General features: G+C 35.1%; 2 protein-coding genes across 19 annotated transcripts in view; one reads left to right on the forward strand and one right to left on the reverse strand.

Annotated features, from left to right (window-relative positions):
- Positions 1 to 8,630, reverse strand: part of LOC129800662 (kinesin-like protein KIF13B) — a 151,799-nt gene extending 143,169 nt beyond the window's left edge. For all 16 annotated transcript variants that reach the window (XM_055845227.1, XM_055845226.1, XM_055845220.1 and 13 more), the window contains exon 1: positions 8,245 to 8,630. In XM_055845227.1, the coding sequence (XP_055701202.1) occupies positions 8,245 to 8,299 (55 nt within the window). In that variant the 5' untranslated portion in view covers positions 8,300 to 8,630. The remainder of the gene's footprint in view (positions 1 to 8,244) is intronic.
- A 3,314-nt stretch (positions 8,631 to 11,944) lies between these two features.
- Positions 11,945 to 23,604, forward strand: LOC129800683 (palmitoyltransferase ZDHHC20-A). 3 transcript variants are annotated; one of them, XM_055845268.1, is made up of 7 exons: positions 11,956 to 12,179; positions 12,242 to 12,363; positions 12,433 to 12,628; positions 12,706 to 12,734; positions 16,567 to 16,949; positions 17,867 to 17,959; positions 23,040 to 23,604. In XM_055845268.1, exons 1-7 carry the CDS (start codon positions 12,038 to 12,040, stop codon positions 23,179 to 23,181), a joined length of 1,107 nt encoding a protein of 368 aa, XP_055701243.1. In that variant the 5' UTR covers positions 11,956 to 12,037; the 3' UTR covers positions 23,182 to 23,604. The 3 variants fall into 3 exon arrangements, with proteins under 3 accessions (XP_055701244.1, XP_055701243.1, XP_055701245.1); XM_055845270.1 differs by lacking the exon at positions 23,040 to 23,604 and adding an exon at positions 22,711 to 22,925; XM_055845269.1 differs by lacking the exon at positions 17,867 to 17,959 and having other exon boundaries at positions 11,945 to 12,179.
- Positions 23,605 to 24,613: the final 1,009 nt, after the last annotated feature.

Here is a 24,613-nt window from a genome sequence, read left to right on the forward strand (position 1 = left end):
TTAAGGGAAATATAAGAGAAATATTTTTGCAATATTTTTTTTTATTTATAAAGTTTAGGATAGCATAACATGTGCTATCCGTCCGTTTCATTTAACTATGGTCAGTTTAGAAGCCAAACGGTAAGAGATGTCGAATGCCGGTCTTCGGTGACGCTTCAAATTGTCCTTTCTTTTGTATATAATGCGACTTGATACCGTAAACACCACTCATGAGGTCCATAGTGAAATTTACAAGGATTCGCAACATCAGCGCCGGTGGCTAAAATATGAAATTTCACTTTGGGTGTTTTTGGGTACTTTTCGAAATGTCAACTGAGTGAAAAAATATGGAGAGTAATGGTACGTAATGTTGCAAAATCTGAAAATCCATCAAGATTGGAGTAATGGGAAGGTCAGAGTGCTGCTATCTGTGTGAAAAAAAGCATTGATATTGCACTTAAGAAGTCTTACGGCGTTATAACACTTGCACATTAAAATTTTAATGTGATTCACATTAATTGTCGCTTGTGAGCGTCCAAATATGTTATTTGTGTCTTTGAGTCACTTAATATTTGGGGTTTTTCTATTTATTGATAAAGAAGTGGACTTGGCCTGCAAAGATAAGTTTAAATTTACCTAAAACATAAATATTTTTCACATTAAAAAATTAAACAGAAAATCGCATTAATTTTTCGCATTAATGCTATAAATCAATTTATATCAAATTTTGCGGGCCAAGTCTACCTCTTTATCAATAAATAGATCAAATTTTGAATATAAAGTGATTCAAACACACAAATTACACATTTGAACTTTCACCAGCGACAATTAATGTGAATCATATTAAAATTTTAAAGTGCAACTGTGACAACACAGTTACAGCAACAAAGTGTGCACATTTAATAGAAATTCATGCAAAAAACCCTAATTCTTGATCCTAAATTCTCAGTGTATGATGGTTTGGGCTGATCTTTTATTGCGAAATTTTTTGAGCTGGGTATACTCGAGGATCAGCCTGTCTATTTTGGGCATAAGTTCATAATGAACCGTCCGTTGCAGAGAATAAATCGCTATGCGGAAAATACTCACAGGCTGATCCTGAGAAATACTCAGGTCGAAAAATTTGGCGGTAAAGGATCAGCCCAAACTATCATACACTGAGGATTTAGGATTACGAATTAGCGTTCTAGCGTAAATTTCTACTAAATGTGCACACTTTAATTACTAAAAGACTTCTTCCCATTACTCTAATCTTAATGCATTTTAAGATTTTGCAACAATGCATACCATTATTGTCCATGTTTTTTCACCCAAATGGCTTTCGAAAAGCACCCAAAAACACCCAAAGTGAAGCCTTTTATTTTCAGCACTGGCGCTGATATCGCTTAATCCTCGTAAATTCACTAGACCTCATGAATTTAGAAGATCAGCCTGATCCTTCAAATTATGAGCTGATCGAATTTCGACACTGAGGACAGACAGACCAAAAACTATGAACACTCCGATCTGAAAATGTTATTGATTGATACTGGACGAAACTTGCAGAAAACAGGTAATACCCTTAATAGGGTTATACGGGCTGCAGACCTAAGGCTTAGCCATATGGCTTAACTGTATTAATTTCTTATCAATTGCGAATTTTTGGAAAAATTTAACTGAAGATTGAATTATTAAAGATGAGTGATCTATTAGGTTTTCAAACACCACAATTGTTCGTTAATTAGGACTTTCAGACCTTTGGGATTTGGGCTAAACTTCTAGTCTGAAGACCGCTTTACGGCAATACATATGGCCTCGTAGAATTGTTATCAGAGTATGATTTCGAAGAACCACAAATGTTCATAGGTAATGCCGATTAGGTTTTTTTTTGGAAAATCGAGAGAAGTTCGTAACACGAATATAGAGTGACTTAAGCCTGTCAAAATCCATAAAGTCCCTTATACGGGCTTCAGACCTAAGACTTAGCTACCTGGCTTAACTCCTCTAATTTCTCATTAAGCATGATTTTTTAGGAAATTGTTGTTAATGATTGAATATTAAGGGCAAATGATTCATTCGATTTTGAAAAATCAATAAAATTGTTATTTAGATTTTTGAGACCTTCGGGAACTGGGCTAAGCCTCCAGTCTGAAGCCGCCATTACGTTCAATACCCATACCGATTTGAGACCTCTCGCTGGAAGTGGTTTATGTATCATTTCGAAGGTATATCAGAGAGGACTTATCTGAAAACCCGTTAGAAGTTCGAAAATTTAAATCTACGAGTTGCACAAAAATGAATGTAACTTCATGAAAAGGCTTTTTATTTTAATAAAATTGAAATTCAAACGTTCTGTCATCCTAAAATACCACAAAAAAGCTCTTTAGTAGAAAATTTTGACCCATTGTTGCTGACGATTGAAGTGTCAGAAACAGAAATACCGAAAATTCGAAATGGTAGAAAAGCCAGCGATAAAGCTGCGAATATGTGAATTTGTACTTTAGAGTTTAGATTTCTGATTGTTTTTAGAATAGATTCAGCTTGGCTTTAGAGTAGCTTTGTCTCTTAGAAAGATTATTACTCAACACAATTATTACGTTTCGAAAATTATAACAGTACGAATTTCGAAATTACACAGCTGTTCAATTCTATAAGCATGGAAACAAATTTACCATATTTTTTAAAGAAGCTTCGTTGGGTGTAATATTATTAATGGGTAGATAATATTTTCTTGGAAGCAATTTTTTGTCAAAAATTGGATTTTGACAGAATTCTGATGTTTCCCCCTACAGCAAGGCGTTCAATTTCATTCAAAAAAGCAATTTTTAATGAAAATTGCTCCTAATGTTCCTGCTAGGTTCTATTGGAGTATTACTAGGTCCTATTGTATGTAGTATTCATTGGAAAGTTCAAAAATCTGTACGCATTAGAAAACAATGGGAAAGGCATTAACAGCTAATTCCTTCAATTCTCTTAACATCGAGCACTCTGCAAATTCGCGCTTGCCATTGATTGTAGTAACTTCCACAGCAAGAATGCAATAAAAAAAGTTCTTCTGCAATGCTCAAAAAAAATTCAAATACAGACTTGCCAAAAAAAGAGCACAAATCATTAGCATATTCGTCTAAAATCGAATCTACACTTAGAAACCTGTCTTCAGTAGAAATATTCTTTATCGGAAAATGCCGCGAAATGAGATCACGATTGCGTAACTCCAGCGCGACTATTGAACTTTGAATATTCGGCCTCTAGAAAATCATTATGAAGTATGATAGCTTGCTTGTACATCAGCATCAAACTCCTTGTAATTTTAGTCCCTTTGTCATATGCACTGACCTCAATAACTAACTAGTGTTGCGAAAAAGCCTTTGCCATTCAGACGGTCATTAACTGGCTCAAGACTATCACTATCAGTCTGGAAAATTTCACAAAGAACGTGTAGGAGTGATTTTCTAATTACGTGGAAATACTAAAACGACCTCATGGTGAAGGGAAATAAACGATGATTAATTGGAGATTAGGTATGTTGAAGTTCTCATGTGGAGAACCAATGTGAATTTTCTTATGGACTTATCCAGACATTCGGAACAGAAGTCTAAGTATATAAAAAGGAGAAAAATAAACAGATGATTTGCAGATTTCGATTCTCATGCTCAATAAACTGAATTTTATTCCAAAGATCGATTTACAACACTCAGAAAAATGCTTTTAAAAAGTTGTTGTTTACAAAAAGAACTCTGAATAACTTTTTATAACATAGTAAAAAAAATTGCAATAAAAAATAAACTTAATAAATAAAATAAAATAATAAAACCAAATAAATAAAATGGAATAATTAATGCAATTTTACTAAAATATGGAGTTTTACTAAAATAAGAGTTTAGAGACGTTTCATTTGACGTTTGTTTGGTTTTTTAAACGGTTCTTGCTCACCTCTGCGATACAGTATAAATCTCTGCCTGACAGAGCTTTCAAATCAGGAAGGTTATTACTGAAGATAAGGATTAATGTTTTTAAATGGAAAGATATTTTAACTTCGAATAGCAAAATAACTGCCGAGTAACTTTTCTGCCACACTGTTCTCAACTGTTCTCAATTTTTAATTCTTAAACTGTAATAGGCCATTTCCATTGAGAAAATTTACAGATTATTGTAATTCCCAATGCACATGAAAGCTCGAAAAAAAGCCCAGTTTTGAAAACGAACATCCTGTTGATATTTGTTTGTTTTGATTTACCTTCTGGTTAAAAATGCATAAAAGGATAAAAGCAACCGAAACTTTCATGAAATCACTGCTAAAGGATATCTTTAGTCGTTTGGTACGCAAATTGAAGCAGGGAAAGAGATTATGAGGGGAAATTGATACCATTACCACTTTAAAACAGCAATGTTGCCGTTTTCCGACGCACTTCTAACACTTTGCCCGCCTTTACCGTAAATCACAGTTCTGGCCATACTGTATCAAACACACAGGGATATTTTTTCACTGAACGCACTATTTTCACCTTAAAAAAACCCAAATGTACTTGAATATCATCTAAAAAAAACCTTCACTGTGAAAAGAAAACAAGTTTTCTTTATGGAAATTCGCTCAGCTGACAACTCATTGGCATGCAAGTATCAGAAGAAAACTCAATGGATGGCGTTGTTCTCCATAGAAACAGTCTGGAAAACTGTTCCCAATTTTTATTTTTAGGCTTCTATGCGAAAAAGTTCAACCAGATTGAACTTTTTCTCATAAAAGCAACCTTTTTCTTAAGGAGTTGAAAATTTTCTAACAAATTTGTTGAGAAATTTCTCAATGGAAATGACCCATTAGTCGAAAAATTCAACGAAATTGAATAGAAATTAATAAAAATTACTCAAACGGACATCTAGTTATGGTTGCCTTGCCTACTACGGGTCCAATCCAAATAGATTCAGATTAATCCCTGAGAATATTTAGCCAGGGATATTTTTGCAAAAGATCTCTAATCAATGATCCTAAGTTCTCAGTATGTGATAGTTTATGATAAATCATTGCTGATAAATTTTAGTAGGGGAGACCGGGGATCTTTGGGACAGGGGTAGTGTGGGACGACGCGATTTTTTCATTAATTATTGAAATAAAGGGGGTTTAACCATTACTGTATCGTAGGTAATATTAAGATGTACCTTGACTAAAAGAATGAATATCCTCAGTTCTATTGCTGAAATTCTAAGAACATTTTCTTAAAAATTGATAAAAACTGTATATTTTGACATCTCACTTTTCCTCCTTGTATTTTATATCAGCTATATATAACCAAAACTTTTTTATCTCACTAGCTAGCAGTGTAATCTGGGAACATATTTTTGTAAGTTTCCGTGATCATACACTCTTGTTTTTTACTTAAAATTTTTAACTACCAAAACTACACGCGGGGATGTTTGGGACACCTGAAAGAGGATAAATGGGACGCCGATTTTTGACAAGATTGTAAGTGGCGCGTAATTATTACTGTCAAAATGCCAATTTCTACTGGAAATCTCCTTCTTGTGCAAACTTTACCAGTTGAGCAGTTGTCTCCAACTACAGGGACAATTAAACCATCAATGTCTTGGGAACTAATAATTTCTTCTTCTGAGGATATTCGACTTTGCCCAATCCCGTTAAAAATTATTTTCTGGAAACATTCTCGAGCAATATCCTCTACAATTCTCACAAGTTTTCTACAAAAGGAAAGGTGAGTGCTTATTCAAGAAATAAGAAAAAAAACTACCACGCTGTTGTCGTAAAATCAAATAGGAATCCGCCGATGAGTTCAAAATTAAGAGTGTCTAGTCTAGAGAATCTACACGCCTGATGAGTTTGAACGATAATAATTCTAATATTAAGAATAAAAATGCAAAGAAAGCTAGGATGGTAAATAAAAAGAAAATACATTAAATAACTGATTGACAAAAAATAACTACTGAACAAACAAGATTGATATGGATTTCTAAGTATGAAATAAAAGATTGAATATATCTATTTCTATTGGAAATATTTTTAATATAGCATTTAAAATTAATTAAAGTGCTCCAATAATGCGAATTATGCGAGAAAAAATGCATCCCAAACATCCCCTTTTATGTCCCACGCTGCCCCAAATCGGGGAGGTTTGGGACAAAGTGTCAAGTTAAATGTTTTATCTTCTCCAAGAAAACTCAGTTGTTTTCCAAGTTCTATCGAGTACTTTTTATAAAGTCAATACCCATAAGTATCCTATAGACCACATGAAATTGTAATACATTATCGTGATTTTTTGGAATAATGCCTCAAAGTCAAAACATGAAAAAGTGTCCCAAACCTCCCCGGTCTCCCCTACACCGAGAAAAATGTGGATGGTAAAATTTACCATCCTCCATAGAAAATTCTAATGGCCGGATAGTAAAAAAGTCACCCAGCAAACGCGATATTAAATTGGACTGTCAAAAATTGTAGAATCTATTGCATGGATAGTAAATTCTAATAGCCGGATGGTAAATTCTAATATCCCCGGATGTTAGATTTTACTAGCCGGATGGTAAATTTTACTGGCAGGATAGTAAATTTTACTAGCCGGATATTAGAATGAAAAATGTCGGAAAAATTTATTTTTCCTTATTTTCATTGCTTTTTGGCCATTGTTTGAGGGCTTGGGGCCCTTCTTGGATGATATTCTCTGTATTTCAAGCCATTTTGGTGCGTGAAAATTGACGACTGCACCGAGATTTGAACACGCGACCTTTGTGATGACAGTCCAGCATCTTCCAGCTGCGCCACGAACTCCTATAATGTATTTAAAGCATATCGGGAACCGTTGCATCGGCACACACGATATTCCAAAATGACATTCTAACAGCAGGATGGCAAAGTTTACTGGCTTGGATGGTAATTTCAATCCAAATTACTATCCTCCGTTAAAATTTACTGTCTTCCAGTTAAATTTTAACATTTAATATGCGGCGAGTAAAATTTACTTCACGGATATTTGAATCTAAGAGAGGTCAAGGTAAAATCTAAATGAGGATAGTAAATTTTACCATCCGGCTATTAGAATTTACTATCCGTAGGATAGTAAATTTTAAAATGTCAAGATGGTAGATTCTAAAGGAAAGTTTCTATGGAGGATGGTATTTTCTACTATCTTTTGAGATAGTAGAATTTAAAGACACGATTTGTAGAAAATACCATCCAAATTTTTCTCGGTGTACACAAAAAAAAAATTCTCGAGGAACAGCCTGAGTCTATCTAGGCCCTAGCATAGCGGTTTCGTAAAGTTTCCCTTAAAACGCTGTTTTCATTGAAGAACTATATTTTAAATAATAATAAGGGAAGCTTTCTAGACTTCGCACACGCTCTGGCTTTGAACAGTTCGTTGTTTTTCCATATTTATTTAATGAATTTTACCCTGACCTATCTATGGTAATATATTTTAAAATTAAAAAAAAAAATTAAATTCTTTAAAGATATACGGAAAACTAAGAAGTTTTCGAAGGTAGTGTGTGCGAAGCCTGGAAGCCTACCGCTAATTCTTCATTTTATCTGTGTCTTGCAATGTAAACCTATTTTTGGACTAAAAAGTTTTGCAATAAAGGCAATTTTTCAACCAACCAAATAAATCTAATGCAACGTCGGAAATGACCCTCCAAAATTTATGTTTAATTCTGCCTAAAATTCTTTTACATGGCTTTTCTTTGTAGTTCAATTGTATAACTAAAATTTATGCCATTTGTGTTTGTTTTTAACAGCTCCGGCCGTAGGTATTTTATCAAGCTACATAAATCATATCACCATGTAATAAATATTCCGAGGCTGAATTCGGAATAATTTTGTTGAATCACCCTCGCTCGTGATAAACAATTTTTATTTTTGCAGAAAAATAATTGGAAGATTGACAGATGTCAAAATTGAAAAGGAAGTTTGACGTTTAATCCTTTTGTTTTCGTTGGAAAATTTTGGGAACAGATTATTTCTGGGAGGATTTTGGGGAGTTTTTGTGGCGTCCATGAGCTCTGTTGCCCAATTTTCTCGTCAACTTGAGGCCCCCATTGTTTGTGTTTGCCTTGGAGTGTGCCTCATTAGTGAGAGATGGTGTTTCCGGCTCCGTGAGCCCAGAAATTGGTGGATTCTTGAGCAATTGGGCACCATCGGAGGGCCCCTCTGTTTTTGGGGAGACGTTCGATTGCCAAATGAAATGGAAATTAATTGGGGAGAAAGGGCCAGAAAATGAGAGTTCTGGGGGAGTCGAAGGAGGAAAGTTCCGAAGCAGGGAAATGGGACAATTAGAGAAGGAAAATTACCTCGACGATTGAAGGGTCTCACACGAACGGCGACTTTTATTTTATCCGTTGCCATTTTTTTTGCTTCTCTCCGTCACTTTTCTCACTCACACCTCCACCTCCTTTACTCCTTCTCACACACTTTTTGGCCACAAAATTCTATCACCTTTTGCAGCCTTTTTCTCAAAGCACTTCCAATCGGGTTAGAATTTGGGGAGCTAAAAACCACAATAAATCACACACACCACGCACAAATGGACAGCTAAACAGCTGCACGGACACTCAATGCGCGTTTTGCAGCTATTTTTCACCTGGAAATTGCACTATTTACACATTTTCGCCAAAACTTTTCGCACAACACAAGACGCAGAAACAAAATCTCGAACTCGACTGAAAATTTTGCTGTGACATCGCGATTTTTGCGGCAACTTCACGGAGGTTGCTTTGTGGAAGTTTTGTGGAACGTCCGCTAGTGGCGCTACTCATCTGGCAACACTTTCGTTCGACATTGCGAAGAATTTTCCAGAAAAAGACAGGAAAATCTCCGAATTTTATCACCTAAACACCCATTGAAAGCGGAGAATTATCTGAGAATGCTGCATAGTGCACAATTTTCTGTGATAATAATGAATAATAGAAGAATTCCTATGTGGAAGTAAAATTTGGCGCGGTGGCTGATTTCAAAAGCAAATTTCTGGAATGCTTTCCAATGGCAATGGTAGAAAATATTTCCAGCTGGAAGTAACCCAGCAGAAAATGAACTCTATTTCTCTAATTCTGTACCACTCATTAATATTTATTAAATATGAAATAATGCAATTTTATTTTAACTTTTAACACTATTAAAAACCCGAATCAAAAAATTACGTAGAATACCAAATTGGCATAAAATATTCTCGATAGGGTGGAGTAAGTACTTTTGGCCACTTTAAGGTTTCATGTGCTTGTAATTTTTATTCATTCATTCATTCATTTTCAACCGCTTATCCCTATTGGGGTCGCGGGCCCATGACATCCAAATTAGCAGCCCACGCTTGTCGATCCTCCGCCACTTCAGGAAGATGTTCGAGTTCGATCCCGAAGCGCTCCCACGCAAGATCCTGAATCAATTTTTATAATCTTTATTAAAATTTAATGAAATTTTCTACAAAGATACCTTAAAGCCGTTTCTTCCTAATAATCCAAGAGAATTCCCAATTTTTTTGGATATTTTAGTGAAAAATGCATTTTATGCAACTATGAATGTTTCAGTACTTATAACCACTTTGTAAGTACTTTTGGCCATTGTTTGTAGGCACTTTTAGCCACTTGTTTCCAATAGAATTTTAATAAAATAACAGAAGAAATAGCTTTCGCAAACTTTTACAAATACACAGCACAAGTCTTATTCTTTACAATACATTCTATACAAAGATAGGGAAAATTTTCTTTAAAAAGGTATTTTTTAAAGAAATTTCTACTAGTGTGTAGAGGTTATTATGACTACCATGCTCCGTCAGAGACAACATGCAGAGATTGGTTTAGACGCCTCAAAAAGAATAACTTTGACGTCAATGACAAATCTTGTTCTGGAGCACCGAAAAAGTTTAAAGACGAGAAAGTGGAAGACTTGCTCGATGAAGATCCATGTCAGACGCAAAAGGAACTTGCAAAATCATTGAGCGTGACTTAGCAAGCTATTTCAAAACACCTAAAAGTTCTAGGAATGATTCAAAAGCAAGGAAGTTGGATGTCTTACGAATTGAAACCAAGGTACGCCGAGCGCATTTTTGCACGTGTCTAGAACTGCTTCAATGGTTTTTAGCATCGCATTGTAACTGGCGATGAACAGTTGATACATTATGACAATCCGAAGCGCAAAAACATGGGGCAAGCCCGAGCATAAAGCAGTATCGGTGGCAAAGCCGAATATTCACGGTTCCAAGCACATGCTTTGTATTTGGTAGGATCAGGAGGGAGTTGTGTATCATGAGCTCCTAAAACCCAATGAAACCATTACAAGACAACTCTATCGAAGACAATTCTTCCGTTTGAATTGAGCTCTGAAGCAGAAACGACCCCAATATTATCAAAGACATGAGAAAGTCAATCTGCAACATGATAACGCTCGGCCTCATGTAGTAGTCCCGGCGAAAAACTATTTGAAAACGTTGAATTTGGAAATCCTACCCCACCCGCCATATTCACAGGACGCTTCTCTATCAGATCTCTACTTGTTCCGAACGATGACTCATGACCTGGCAGGTGTGAACTTCTAGTCTTCCGAAGACACCCAGAACCCACAAATGGGTTGACTCTTGGATAAAGAGAAAACATACCTCATTCTTTCGACGAGGTATCCGTGAATTGTGGAGTTCGAACCGAGGTGTGTACTCAACGCCTTTTTATGTTGAACTAATTTATTGGCAGGGCACAAAATGTACTGTAGGAGGAAAGATGGTCGCGTATGTGCTGAATTGACGGAAATCCTATATTTCACATCCGCGACCATCTTACATTGTTACAAATGGTGCTTAATAAAGTCTATTGTACAATAGTTTTCAAATATTTTATAAAATTCATAAATTGGCGTTAGCGGCCTGATCGAATGCGTATTCTACTTTAATGAAACTTAGATTTTCACAAAAAAAATAGCGAGAATTATTTTGTACCCCCCATACAAAAATGTAATTTTTTTGATTTCCTCAAATTTTCTCCTATAAAAAAATCAACTATTTTTTCCTTTCAAGTATTTTTTGAAGACTTAGAAGCTGCTTTGAAATTGATACTTCACAATCTCCTTTATTCTATTTCTATCATATTTCATATCATTCATCTTTGTACAGTAGATTCTTCTAAATTCGAACGCTCGGGGAGTATTTTTGACATTTCTCACCTTCCAAATTCGAACGATTTTTTCAAAACCAACGAAATTTATGTGAGATTAATTGTACTTTGAATAAAATTCCCGTACTTTGTCACAAGTCTCAATGGTATCATACTTCCTTTTCATTTTATACGATCATAATGTATGTAAACATTTAGGAAGAAGCCGGAAGAAGCGTATAAATATGATTTTCATTCATTCAGAATATGAATTTTTTAACATAACCCCACAATTGACAATTTGAATCTAAACATCGTTCGAATTTGAGAGATTCAGACTTAAGAGACTCTACTGTACCATCAAACATCAAATTTATTAAGTTTTTAAATTTTTAATTCTTAAAAAATATGAAAATGTTAGACTTTAGTAAACAGTACGAATTTTAGAGCGAAAAAATTATACTTATGGCACTGATACACCTTGTCAATTGAGTAAAATTCAATCGATAGAAATTTTAATCCTTACACTTTCAAACTGAAATCAGATACAGCTGTCTCTTTCTGTCAAATGAAATTTCAAATTGAAATTGAAAATGAAATTGAAATTTCAATTTTCATTTGACAGAAAGAGACAAACATATATTATTTCAGTTTGAAAGAGCAAGAGGTAAAATTTCAATCGATTGAATTTCACTAAATTGAAAAGGTGTGCTGGCTAGCGCCATTAAATATTAAAATGAAAATAAATACACTAAAAATTCTTAATGAATAATTTCCACTTCGGAATGAGTTACGCGTGTCACTACGTATTAATCGCATTTGGTCAGCCGGGTGTCTTCCCTGGCTGAAATAAAATAAATTACGCGTAGAAAAATCAAAGTACACGATGTAAACATTCCAACTGGAACTCAGCGACAGTTTGACAATTCCAGTGCAGATAAATATGGCAAAATTGGATTTTCTCTGATTTTGAATAGCCTTTTATCGTGTTTCCTTCGCAATTTTAACCATGTCCCTCACTGGAAACTACGACCAGAAGAACCAACCCACCTGCCACTGCTGCTTCCGCCTGCTGAGGTGGATCCCAGTGGCATTTATCGTGGCTGTAATCTCCTGGTCATACTTTGCCTATGTTGTCCAATTGTGTTTCTGTGAGTCCCAAATCCGCACCCTTTTTGGCCCTGCCCAGCTAACCACCTTCTTGTCCTTGCAGTCAGCGTGACATCGATCCCGGAGAGGGTGATCCTGCTGATTCTCTTCCACCTGTTCTTCACGATGTTCCTCTGGTCCTACTACCAGACCATCTTCACGGCCATTGGAACAGTTCCGCCAAAGGTAAGCCCCCCAGTGACTCATTTCCCCACTAGGCCAGATGATAAGATAACCCTCCTCTTGCTCTTGCAGTTCCGCATCCCGCCCAGCGAAGTGGAGAAGCTGAACCGGGCGGAGAGTGAAGAGGCTCAGAAGAGGATCCTCGAGGCATTCGCTAGGGAACTTCCTGTGGTCAACAGGACAATAACAGGAGCAGTGAGGTACTGCGAGAAGTGTCAGCATGTGAAGCCCGATCGATGTCATCACTGCAGCGTCTGCGGAGTTTGCGGTGAGTTTGGGGATGATTCTGGAAGGGCGATCAGGGAATCTTCGGCTAAGCTAATCCACTTCCCTTTTCTCCTGCAGTTCTCAAAATGGATCATCACTGCCCGTGGGTGAGTACCACTTGAATTTTCCTTATCAAAATTTTAGAAAAATTGAATGTCCTTAAAATTGGGAACCCCCGAAGGGGTCAGTCATTCGAATATCTGAAGTACTTTTGGTTTCTTAGGTTTCGCAATAAATTTATTGGGCTTTCCAGAAGGATTTTGAGAAACTTCTTGGCTTTTACAGTAAAATTAAATAATTTCCTGGCATGTTTTTGACATTTTTAGGACTTTAAAAAAATATCTTGGAGTTACGAAACACTGAACTTTTCCCCGTTGAAAAATTTACTATGGAACTTAATTTTTTAGAATGTCGCAAGTGTTTTACAGAGAATTCTTTGAGTTTCTCGTACAATTTCTTGGTTGCCTTGCGTTTTTCCACAAATTTCACAAGTTTCTCGAGGTAAACGTAAGCTATTGACAGTTTTTTAGGATCCACAATAAATAAACTCAGATTTTCAGCCTCTAGGAAATTTTCAGGATTCTAGAGACAAAATTTTTCTTTTTCTCTCTAAAATCTCTTGGGGTTTCCCAGCTTTGAGAAACCTTTTCAAAGCTCTTTACGAGTTTTGCAAAATCTTTTGAAAATTACTTTTCCTAGAGAGCCTTCTTAAATTCTACCGAAAATTTCTACAAAGTTCCTTATAAATTCTTTAAATTTTCTCGGGTCATACAAAATTTCTAAAGATTTCTGAAGAGAGGTTTCTTGTGTTTCACAATAAATTTCTTAAAGTTTCAAGAAGATTTTTGGGATTTTGAAAGTGTTTTTTTTTTGTTTTAGAATAATCTTTTCGGATTCCACTTAAATTTTTTCCTGTTTTTCGGATTAGAAAAAAAAACATCTTCAAAAACTAGAATGTGTTCACAAAAAATTTTTGAGTTTCTCGTAACGTTTTCATCGTTTTTCAAGTTTTAAAACAAATTTCTTGACAATTTATTGAGTTTCTGAGTTCCTTGAGGCCTTAAGAGGCGTTTCTAGGACTTCTTTTTAGGTTTCATATGCAATTTATGAATTTTTTAAACGTTATTGAAGGTATTACAGTAAACTTTTTGAGTTTGTCGTGAGATTTCTTTTGCTTGGTTTCAATGGAATATTCCGGGATGCCCGGCTTCAGATTTTTAAGGTTTGGCCGTTGATTCTTGTGATTCCTCTGACATTTTGAAGTTTCTTCAAGTTTTACAATAAATTTTCTAAGCTACTAATTTTCGAATGTTTCTTTATTTATTTATTTTCAAATTTATTTCCTGGGTAGGGTAGCGACATTACTTATACTCTGTCAATACTTACGGCTTCCTCTCAAAAAATCTTCAACTTTTGTTACAAAACAATTTCGAACAACCACAAAATCTAGAATATTCGATGAGTCATGATAGCAAACCATTTTTTTTTTTGATTTCCGGAATCATTTTTTTAACACAACTCGCGACAGGGCGATAAGTAAGGTCAGGAGGGGAATTCTGTAACGCTCTGGCATTGCCATATGACAAATTAGGTTCGAATCTTAGGAGAGCTTTTTCGAAAATGCGCTTCTGTAGCCGTGGCATTGCCATTTCAGCTCACGTGGCATTGTCAGAAGTCACATATTTGAGATTTCTGGCAATTCAAATGACAATGAATTTTGTTAAACATATCAACCAAGGACGTACTGTATTTTCATAAAATCATTAAGTAAAGGAATTATTAAAATTAGGAATCATTAAAAATTCAATGAATTGCATTTTCGAACTCATATGATTTGACAAAAAAAACTCGAATGGCATTGTCAATTCCACGAAAATTACAGAATTCCCCTAGTGACCATAAGTAATGCCGCAATCCTATATGAAGCCTGTTTTCTTTATTTTTTTTAGATTTCGCAAGAATATATCTAGATTTCTCGGGGTTTCTGAGCTTCATGAATTTTTCTGAGATTTCTTGAGTTCCGTAGAATTTTTAAAATGTTATAGCTTTCACATTTGAGTACCTCGTACTCAAGGTCTTAAGTTACATAATTGTTCGGAATCTTCGTAATTTAGGCCTTGCAAAATTTATTTATTTTTTGAATTGAATTCTAAGCTTCGATGAGTTTCGTAAATCTTTTTTGTGGTTTCTAACGTTTCCTAGAACATGTCTAATACGATTGACACGGGATTTTTATTATGAGTCGACCTTTATGATGCTTCAATTCAAGATCATTCATTCATTTCTGATACCTTTCATGAAAAGTGAGGTTAGGGCAAGTATTTATTGTCTATAGGTCTCTGTACATTGGCAAAAATTTTCGTTAAAAATTCCTTTTACAAAGGAAATCGTCTGCGCATGGTCTGCATTGTAGATGAAAACGTCAAAATTCTGTCAAAAATGCATTTTTTTGACGAAAATTGCTCGCAATGTGTAGATACCTTAACAAAATTGAACTTTTCAGAAACCGTTGAATCTTTATTCAATGCTTTTAGAAATTAACCCAATTTATTTTATTAAGAACTTTTTTTTAAGTTAGAATTAGATGAATATTTTAAAGAGAGAATTATAATTTTGTTAGTCTTTTAAGTTGTTTTCTAGGTTAAGTCTAACATAACGTCTTTAACTCTTTCGTCTCCTTTGGGACTTTGGGTACCCATGGAAAAAAGAATTTTTTTGGACTATTTAGAATCGATAAAAATCCGATTCTTGTGGATAATTACAAACTATAAGGATGTCCAAATCTAGGATATTTTTTGCAGGATCCCAATTAACTCCTGAGCTTAGATATTCTTGGTCAAAAATCGTGAATTTTCGATTTTCTGCTTCCTTGCACATATTGTGACTTTTTTCATATTTCTAGACCCGAATAAGGAAAAACCTCTCGGGGCCAATAAGTATGATAACTAACAATTACAGATTGCATGAAATCGAAAAATAATTTTTTCTTAAATTTTCAAAAAACTTGTTCAAACTTTTTGGGTACGCTCGTCCCCAAAAATCTAGAGGTCAAATGTAAGGTTATCCCGCCAATGCCCGCCATTTGCTTTTTGACACCAACCTTGTAAGAAAATTCCCAGCGGGAGCGACATTTTTGCCAATATGGCCGATAATTTTGACATTTGGCAGCGAGGGAGATTGCTTTCGGGGAAGTTTTTCCTGATTTTAATGAATTGTGATTGTCAAGGAAGTGTTTTTTTTTTGGCTCTTGAGAAAGCTTAATGTGTCTGCAATAACATCGCGTTGAGAGAAATGTGTTTTAAAGTGTTTTTGTGTGAAATATTTTGAGGAATCTATTGGCAAGCAGGAACTTGGTGTCTTCTTGACCACTTCCTGGACATCCCACAAGATACTGGTCAATAATTCTTCTTGTTTTAGTGATCAACATCGTACAGGTGTCCTTTGACACGCACAAATAGTTTACAAAATCGATAATATTGGCTTTGGGAAAATTGAAGTTTGTATCCTTTGCGTTCTTTTGGGGACGAGAGTACCCATGAGAGTTTTCCAATTTCCCAGAGGCGGAAAAAATTCTTTCTCTACAAAAGTATCATATTTGACCACTAAGACTAACAGTAAAGTGAGTTTTACTGAAATTCGTTCGCTGGATATGTTGTGGTCCGGAAAGAGTTAACCAATATAATGAGCTTTTATTATGCAAAAATTGAAATAAAATAAACAAAATGACATTTAAAACCATTTTAGCAACATTTATTTAAATCTTTTGGATTGATATTACGAAAGTAAGCCCAATTAGTTCGTACTCCTTTCTCGATTTAAAGATTAGAAAGATAGTTTCCAAAAGTGACCATGGCCGTCTTAACGTTCTTTCTAACCCTCAGGTTAAAACGATCGCAATCGTTCCCTGATTCCAATTTTCTTTTGCAACGTTTCTTAAAGGTGGGGAATTGTATTGGCTTCAGCAACTACAAGTTCTTTATTCTGTTCCTGGGCTATGCTTTGGCCTTCTGCCTCTACGTGGCCCTCTCCTCGCTGCCCTACTTCCTACAGTTCTGGCAGGGAGAACTGGAAGGTGGCATGGGGAGGTTTCACATTGTATTCCTCTTTTTTATCGCCGCGATGTTCGCCGTGAGTCTGGTGAGTCTTTTTGTCTACCACATCTATCTGGTAACACTCAATCGGACCACCCTGGAGGCCTTCAGGGCGCCAATCTTCCGGGGAACTGGCCCGGACAAGAATGGTTTCAGCCTGGGACGATACAGCAACTTCCAAGAGGTGTTTGGGGATCAGAAAGTTCTCTGGTTTCTGCCCATTTTCACCAGGTAATTTTCCTATTTTATGTTTTTTCCTTGCAATATTTTTTGTGTTTTCTCGCGGAAGGAAAGTTCCATGGAACTTCCTGGGAACTGTCTTTGTCTGTTCTATCTTTTTTTTGGTGACTTTGCATGCGAGGGATCAATGTGAATTTGGCAAATTAAAAATAATTGTAAGAACACTTAGACAGCTCATAGAAACATAAATTCGCAATATTCACTCAGCTTTGAATCTTTAATAGTTGTTTTTTTCTAGAAATAACACATTAATTCTTTTAGATGCATTTGTCGGAGTTTGAGACACTTTTTTTCATTAGTTTTCTCTCTGTTCTTAATATTAATGGGGAGTTCTAAGGAAAGATGCAAGTTTTTGCTTTGGAGTTTGCGTATTTTTCAGGAAAGTGACAGAGAAAGTTCCTGGATAAGCTCCACCCTAAAATAATTTTAGGCCACGCCCCTTTTAGAAATTAAGGACAGTACATATAATTCTGGTCCTATGAAATAGGCCACTCTTTTTTAAAGATTTATGTGAAGAATAGAGTGAAAAAACTTATAATGCCCCGCCCTTGATAAACCACGCCCATTGGTGCGTATTATCTCTACTCAAAGCCCCTTATTTACCCTGAAATTATTTTAGGGGCGGAGTCTATTTTTCATTGGACGGGATTCTTCAGCTTTCATTCACAATTAAAAAGGAGAAATGAATAAAAAGGGTTAAACACTTAAAAGGGGCGTGGCCTAACATTCTTTAAGGGTGGACCTTATTCAGGACTTAAACTAGTACCTTTATTTTTAAAATATAAGAATAAAAAAAATGTGTCTTTCCATAGTTAATCCTTTTATTGATCTAACCTCTTAAAAACCAAAATTGTTGCTCGTTATTTTGACAACAACAACAACAACAAAAACCTGTCTGAACATTTTAGTTTTGGCGACGGATTGGAGTATCCAATTCAAGCTCAGCATCAACGAACGCATCCATCCACTTCGTATGCATCCATGGGGGAGACATCAGCAAGGTTAGAGGCCACAAATAATCCGTTGCTTCCCAACAATTCGAGTAGCAATTCAAGTAGCAATGACTGTACAAAAGATTCTGCAACAGTTTTACACGTTTAACTTGTTTTTCCTTTTGGCATTTTCTTTTTCTAAAAACAAATTCCTGTCTCATTGTCAATAGTTTTTGGAGATTTCAGAGGGATTATTTGAGGTGCAAAAGACTCAGAAGTAGAGCTCGATGTCATTTCGTTGATGATTAAAAGCCCAGACACATACAAAGCCGAGACACTCACTGAAGAATCTAAGCCGTAAAAAATGACAGTTGAACTTAAACGGTGTGTGTCTCGGGTAACCTTTGACATTTCACAAATTTCTTTTCTCAAAAAAAAGTTTCCTACAATGTTTTCATAAATCTATTTAGAATACAGTAGACTCTCGCAAATTCGGCTCTTTTAAGATCGGGCTACTTTTTAATTCGGGCAGCGGTTACATTTGAAAAAAGTTTGTTGTCATTTTTCAAGTTGATTATGATTATCAAATGAAACAAAAATGTTCAAATTTGGCATGGTTTGTCTTAGTTTTGATGTGATTTTACATTATTGAGGGATTTTCATGCAATTTACGATATATATGAGTGTGTAAGCTCAATATCTACATGCACATGAATAAAAAATCGTGGCATTTCAAAAAGTTTGTCGCCCGAATTTCTGTCTAATTCGGCTGACATTTCGGTCCCATATGCCCGAATTTGAGAGAGTCTACTGTATGTAATTACGGACTTTAGTGATTACCAAGAACAAAATTTTAGTGTGTCTTGGCTTACTAAAACGAATATTTCGCACATTTTTTTTAATTAAATTATTTTTAAATAGCTTTTTTCATAAGGAATACGAATTAAAGACAACAGATTTTTATTATTAGCGTTTCCTGCTAAAAGAATTTTTATATAATTTGCAATTGTTTACATTTGAGAAATTCCCAATACCCGGCTGACTCGTAACACCTTACTGTTTGACAGTTGATTGAGTGCAACTTAGTACCCGTCAAATAATATCTGCAGATATCTTTAAGATTTCTGTAGAGAAAATCTACACCTCTACAGAATATCTGCAGATAAATTCTGTAGATATTCTTACGAATTTTATTTGGGCTTGGGACAAAATTCGTCAGAATATTTCGGCAGATTTATGACGAATCTCTGATGAATTTCTGTAGATATTCTGTAGATTTTTTTCTGCATTCCAGACTTTCCAGACAAGATGTGTCAGAAGAGATGGAAAAATTTTTCACTGAAGTTTGCAAAATTCAATAGAGTTATTTTTTGTGATATCACGGTGTTTGTATAAAATAAAGAATTCTGCGACGCCGTGTTACAAGTAGAGAAAAGTGAAGTGAAAACTTTAAACAGAGTGTCGACCAAAATTTCGTGTTTTTGTATCATTCGATTGGTGATTTTTAAGAAATTAGTATTTTTGCTCGCAGTTTTTTTACTTATCTAAAATGTGTACTCGGTAATGCTTGTTAAGCAGAGCATACAATTTTCTTTATAACTTCTACAGTTTCTTCATAAATCAACAATATTTTTGTGAAGTAATGGAGGTTATGCAAATTTTCTAGGGAGAAATTCTGCCGAGAATCTGCAGATTTTCTCTGAATGTACTAGAATATACCGTTAAAATTCAAAAAACCTCAGAGTAAAATCGGCAGGTAGAGCAATGATTTGACGGGTACAGTAGACTCTCACTCAATCGGCTCTTTTTCAATCGGGCGTCAAATTTTGTTGACAATTTTCACGCTTAATTATGAAGCTAATTCGCTCAAATTCGCTGTAGTTCTTCCTATTTTATCGTGATTCTTTATAATTGAGTGCTTTTTGTGGAATTTACAAAGGCTTTGACGCTCAATTCTATCGCTAAACCGGATGACATTTTGCCCCATATTCCCGATTGAGAGAGAGTCTACTGTAGTCAGAAAACATAAATTTAAATACAGTGAAGTCCCCATAGCAAAAGAAAGCGGAATAGGGAATAACAAGCGAAAAATTCATATGGAATTTTCCAGTATTTTTCCTTGAAAAATCGCATAGGAATTTTCTATAATAGGTTCCAAGAAAAATTTGATGGATTTATGCTGGATTTTTTCTGTGGAATACATCCATGGAATGTTCGTGGAATTTATGTGGATTTTTCCAACTAAATAAAATGGAGATAAAATGAAGCTGTCACATGCACCTCGTGATTTTACTTCCGAATATTAAAGAAATAGTAAAGATCACGGGGATTTTAATAAGTTTTACTGATCCAGCGATAGCGAATTACCACTTTAGATAATAAAAAACTATTTTATAAAAAAAATATTTTTTTCATAAAATATTGTATGATATAAAAACAGTTTTATTTTAGGTTGGCGACCTATTTAATGTAATCACTTCACTATTATGTACACGAAACGCAGTGTCGCATAATTAATTATTTTATAATTCATCGCAGGAGTCACTAAAAATGTTTGCGGAAAGTTTGGAAATAAATTTTCAATGTTGTCGCAACACAATTTTATTTGTTTGACATTCGAGAAAAGAAGTGGAAAAAACCATATAAAACCCTATGGAAAGATAGTGGAACTCCGCGGATTTCAACGCTGGAATTCCAGTAGATCCTACTTGAAATTCCATGGAGAGCTATGACTCCAATGGAATTTCCGGCTCCAAATTCCATGGAAAACTTAGTGGAATTTTTGTGTCAAATCACACGGATTTTTGCAATTTGGACGCTAGTTTTCCACTGGAATTTCCGCGGAATTTTGCTATGGGGAAATGAAACAAAGAAAATTCTGTTGTTTTTCGACAGAAAACAAATGAAGAGCCCTAGGCCTACCCTGTAGCCGATCGGGCGCAAAGTTTCACATTAACAGAAAATTCCCTGGAATTTGTCTTCTATTTTTCCGCGAGAGTTTCCGTGGAAATAAACGCTAATATTCCGCTTGGAATTCTGCGGAAATATCAGCCTTTTTCGCGTGGATTTCCTGGAAAAAAGTCCGAGGAATTTTCTTGCAACATATCTGAGAGCATTTCCTGGAAATTGATTCAAAATTTCCTTTGAATATTCCGAGTATATTTCTGATATCTTTCCGATCAAGACTCCATGGAAGTAAGCGCGAAAATTCTGCAATTATTTTTCGCCCTAATGCTATAATTCTTGCGAGCTAGACATATTCAAATGAACGATATGGTAGCAATATTTTCAATTCAAAAGTAGAACAATTGAGTGTTCGTCTGATAGATGAACACTCTCCAAGTTCTAAACTGCCAATTGGCACTGATCGTCCATTTATTTGTGGATGTTTTTTTCTGGAAATTCTCTATGAAAGTTCCACAAAATTTTTAAACAATTTTTGGAATTATTTTGAAGAAAAATATATTTAAAAAATCCACTGGAAAAGTCGTGGAATTCCATAATATTAAACCACGGAAGTCTCTAAGGCCGTTGCATGGAAATTTCCACGGAGAATTTCGTGGAAATAAAGAGGATTTTTCCAAATTTTTAAAGGGCTGACTGCCGATTATATGCTAATAATCCATAGGAAAAGCCGTGGAAATATTCATCAGAGAAAAGTCCATGGAAACTCGCGGACATTTCTTATTAGACGGTCCTATACAGAGTTCCGCAAACGTCCATGGAACGCTAGGAAGAAATTTAGCGTCAAATTCCATCTCGGAAGCTTACGCGGATTTTGAGCGGTAAAATTCAAGGAATTCCACGCGGATTTTCAGTGGTAAAATCAGCGGACATGGCAGAAAAGTCTTGTGGAAATCCAGTGGAATCGCTGCGTCCGTTGGCTATAGGGAGCCCTTTGAAGTTGGCGATTTCCTATGCTGCCCGTGTAATTTTTTTTCGAAGAACTTGAATATCTTGTTATCCGAATGCCGGAGGACCATCAAATTTTCACCAGTTATAGATCTCGGTCCCAGGAACAACATATCTCTCGGAGTAATATAATTCTAAGTTGATTTAGAATAGTATGAAATGGAGCCGTTGATTTGGAACAATTTTATCGTGGACACGTTTTTTTTAAAAATTCAAAAAGATTTTTTTTTTTTAATTCTACTGTCGTCCGGATTATTTTATGTCACTCATGTCATCAGAACTAAGAGTACACGGATAAGCGAGAGTACTGCAATCGTTTTCCGAAGAACTTAGAAACTATTACTTGTATAGAGTATACTGTTGTTAGGAATGACAGTTACAGTGGTTCAGCTGGGTATGGCGGGAAATGTGCAATTCAGGGTTGCCCGATTGAACTCATTCGACACATTCGGCACGTTCCGTTTATTTACGAATTTTAACGAGCTCAACCCTGTCCTAAAAGTTAATTACAAAGCAATTACCAAGGATACTATGCAAAATAAATTGAAGTTTAATGAGCTTTTAAAAGAGTTAGGCACGTGCTCAAAAATAGTTAAAGTTATCAACTTGCTCTACTTCTGGGATCATTTTAATCCTCTCCGTAATTATCATTTAAGGGGTTAGTTTTAAGAGTCATTTTGTATAAGGAGACGATTTATGATTTTTGTGAGCTTCAGGTATTATTGAAAGAATTTCTTTTTTTCTAAAATATTGTACATTTTTCCTTAGAGATTGTTAGTTTTTTTTTAGAAATGAAGATTCTTTGCTTCGAAATAGATTTTATTATAATTAAGCACTTTAGATGTAGACATTTTTACAGTCACTCCCATATCATTTTTTTCTACTTAACAAAATGTTTTTTTTTATAGATAGAAAATAGTGTTTTTCAAGTCACATTAGAGAAAGAAAAATTATAAGAATGACTGAGAATTGATTAAGAGATTGAGTAAAAAAAAAATTGAGCTGCAAAGTGATAAGTTGATTAAAACAAAAATAAATTTGAATGACAAAAGATTGGTTTTTAATTTGCCATCTTCATTGGACGAATCTTTCCTCATTTTCTTTCTTTTTTTTTGGCTGTCTTGAGAATTTTCTGCTAGTTTTTTTCTGGCTCTTTTTTTTTGGAATAAAGTTCTTTGAGTTAAGATTTTTATTTTTGAGAAGAGCAATTGAGATTGAAAACCTTTCGTGTTTTCAGTGTTGGGGATGGTGTTTCTTATCCAATTCGCTGCATGGAGGATGAAGAGGATACTGAGTCACTTTTGGGAGCCGATAGTCGGCAAGAATTTGAAATTTTCTCACGGACTGATCACTTAATTGCCGCTGATGACATTCACTGAGCTTCAAATTTTATTCCTCCAAGAAGCTTTTCCTGCTTCAATTCTTCCTCAAAACAAACAAAAAATTCCACTCCGACACTGAGATTCAGCAGAGATTTAATTTTTAGAAGCGAATAAGAACGATTTGTACATAAAAAGGTTGTAGGAGAGAGAAAAAAATCAAATGTATATTTTGTGTGATTCAGCGTTGAGCCAAAAAACAAAAATGATCAAGAAGTTGGGAGAGAGGATGATAAAAAGACAATTTTTATCAATTTGAATGATGAGGTATTTTCAAAGAGAGTGCGTGAACAAAATGTCTCAAAAGATTGCTTTACAAAAAAAAAATTAATGTAGCATTTAAGGATTAACATTCCAATTGAAAATTTTCATTTATTCACTGAAATAATTCTTTTTCCGAAATAAAGAAAAAGGTACAAGAAATTTGTGGTTTTACTCATGAATTCAGCGAGTGATCAAACTCGAAGATCGTTCTGCTCATTGGATGCGGATAATCATAAAAATGGAACGTGCATGATCAAAAGGTAATAATTTTAACTTATTGATTGAGAAAAATCCATTAAACTACATGAGAAATAGTGGAGCAGTGGGTTAGCCGAGGGGATCTCATCGAAGTTCCCCGGGTTCAATTCCACGCTCATGCAAGATTTTTTTCTTTTGAAATTTTGTATTTCTAAATTTTCAGTTTCGAATTCCATATTAATCACATTTTTTACTGCTCTAACTCAAAGAGAGATCTTTACAGTCAGGGCATGAACAAGTCTGCCACTCACGGTACACTTTGAGTATGATCTGGAATATTAACATCCGAAATTGTGAAGGTTTTCTCTAGTTGTCTAAGTGCTCGATTTTCGTTTGAACCTCAATTTTTAGGTCAAAAAATAATCTAAGAGAAAACTTGTACATGGATGAAAATGTAGCTAATAAAATTCTCTATCAAACCCACAAAACAGATTGTTAGGGACAGTCCTAGTTTTCGAGATATTTTTGATCAAAGTTGCTAAAAAGTTCGATTTTCCCACGTTTTCTGACATATATGAGACTACAGCGCCCCTGGTGTCAGTTGTACGAACTCCATATCTCTAAAGAATTATCGGGCATATAAAGGAGAACAAATGTTCCCATATTAAGAAATAAATCGGTTCAGCAGAATCAGAGATATAGGTACCCAAGTATCAAAAAACGGCAAAAACGGTTTTGCCTTGATTCCAGGCGTAAAAACCAAATGAAATCAAAATGATAAGTATTTTCGTAAATCATTTGACCCTAGCAATAGAAAAAATAGCATAAGAACCCAGGGACAAAAAAAAAGTTTAAAATTGTTGCACAGTGTTATGAAGCTAATTTGCTCAAATTCGCTGTAGTTCTTCCTATTTTATCGTGATTCTTAATAATTGAGCGCTTTTTGTGCAATGTACAAAGGCTTTGACGC

Source organism: Phlebotomus papatasi, chromosome 2 (assembly GCF_024763615.1).
Source record: "Phlebotomus papatasi isolate M1 chromosome 2, Ppap_2.1, whole genome shotgun sequence".
Lineage (NCBI taxonomy): Eukaryota > Metazoa > Arthropoda > Insecta > Diptera > Psychodidae > Phlebotomus > Phlebotomus papatasi.

Bases quoted from the DNA above. Each gene is read 5' to 3' on its own strand.
- LOC129800683 (XM_055845268.1), top strand. From the start codon at position 12,038: ATGTCCCTCACTGGAAACTACGACCAGAAGAACCAACCCACCTGCCAC. The intron at 12,180-12,241 runs GTGAGTCCCAAA...TTGTCCTTGCAG, and splicing joins TGTTGTCCAATTGTGTTTCT to TCAGCGTGACATCGATCCCG. The intron at 17,960-23,039 runs GTTAGAGGCCAC...TCGTGTTTTCAG, and splicing joins ATGGGGGAGACATCAGCAAG to TGTTGGGGATGGTGTTTCTT.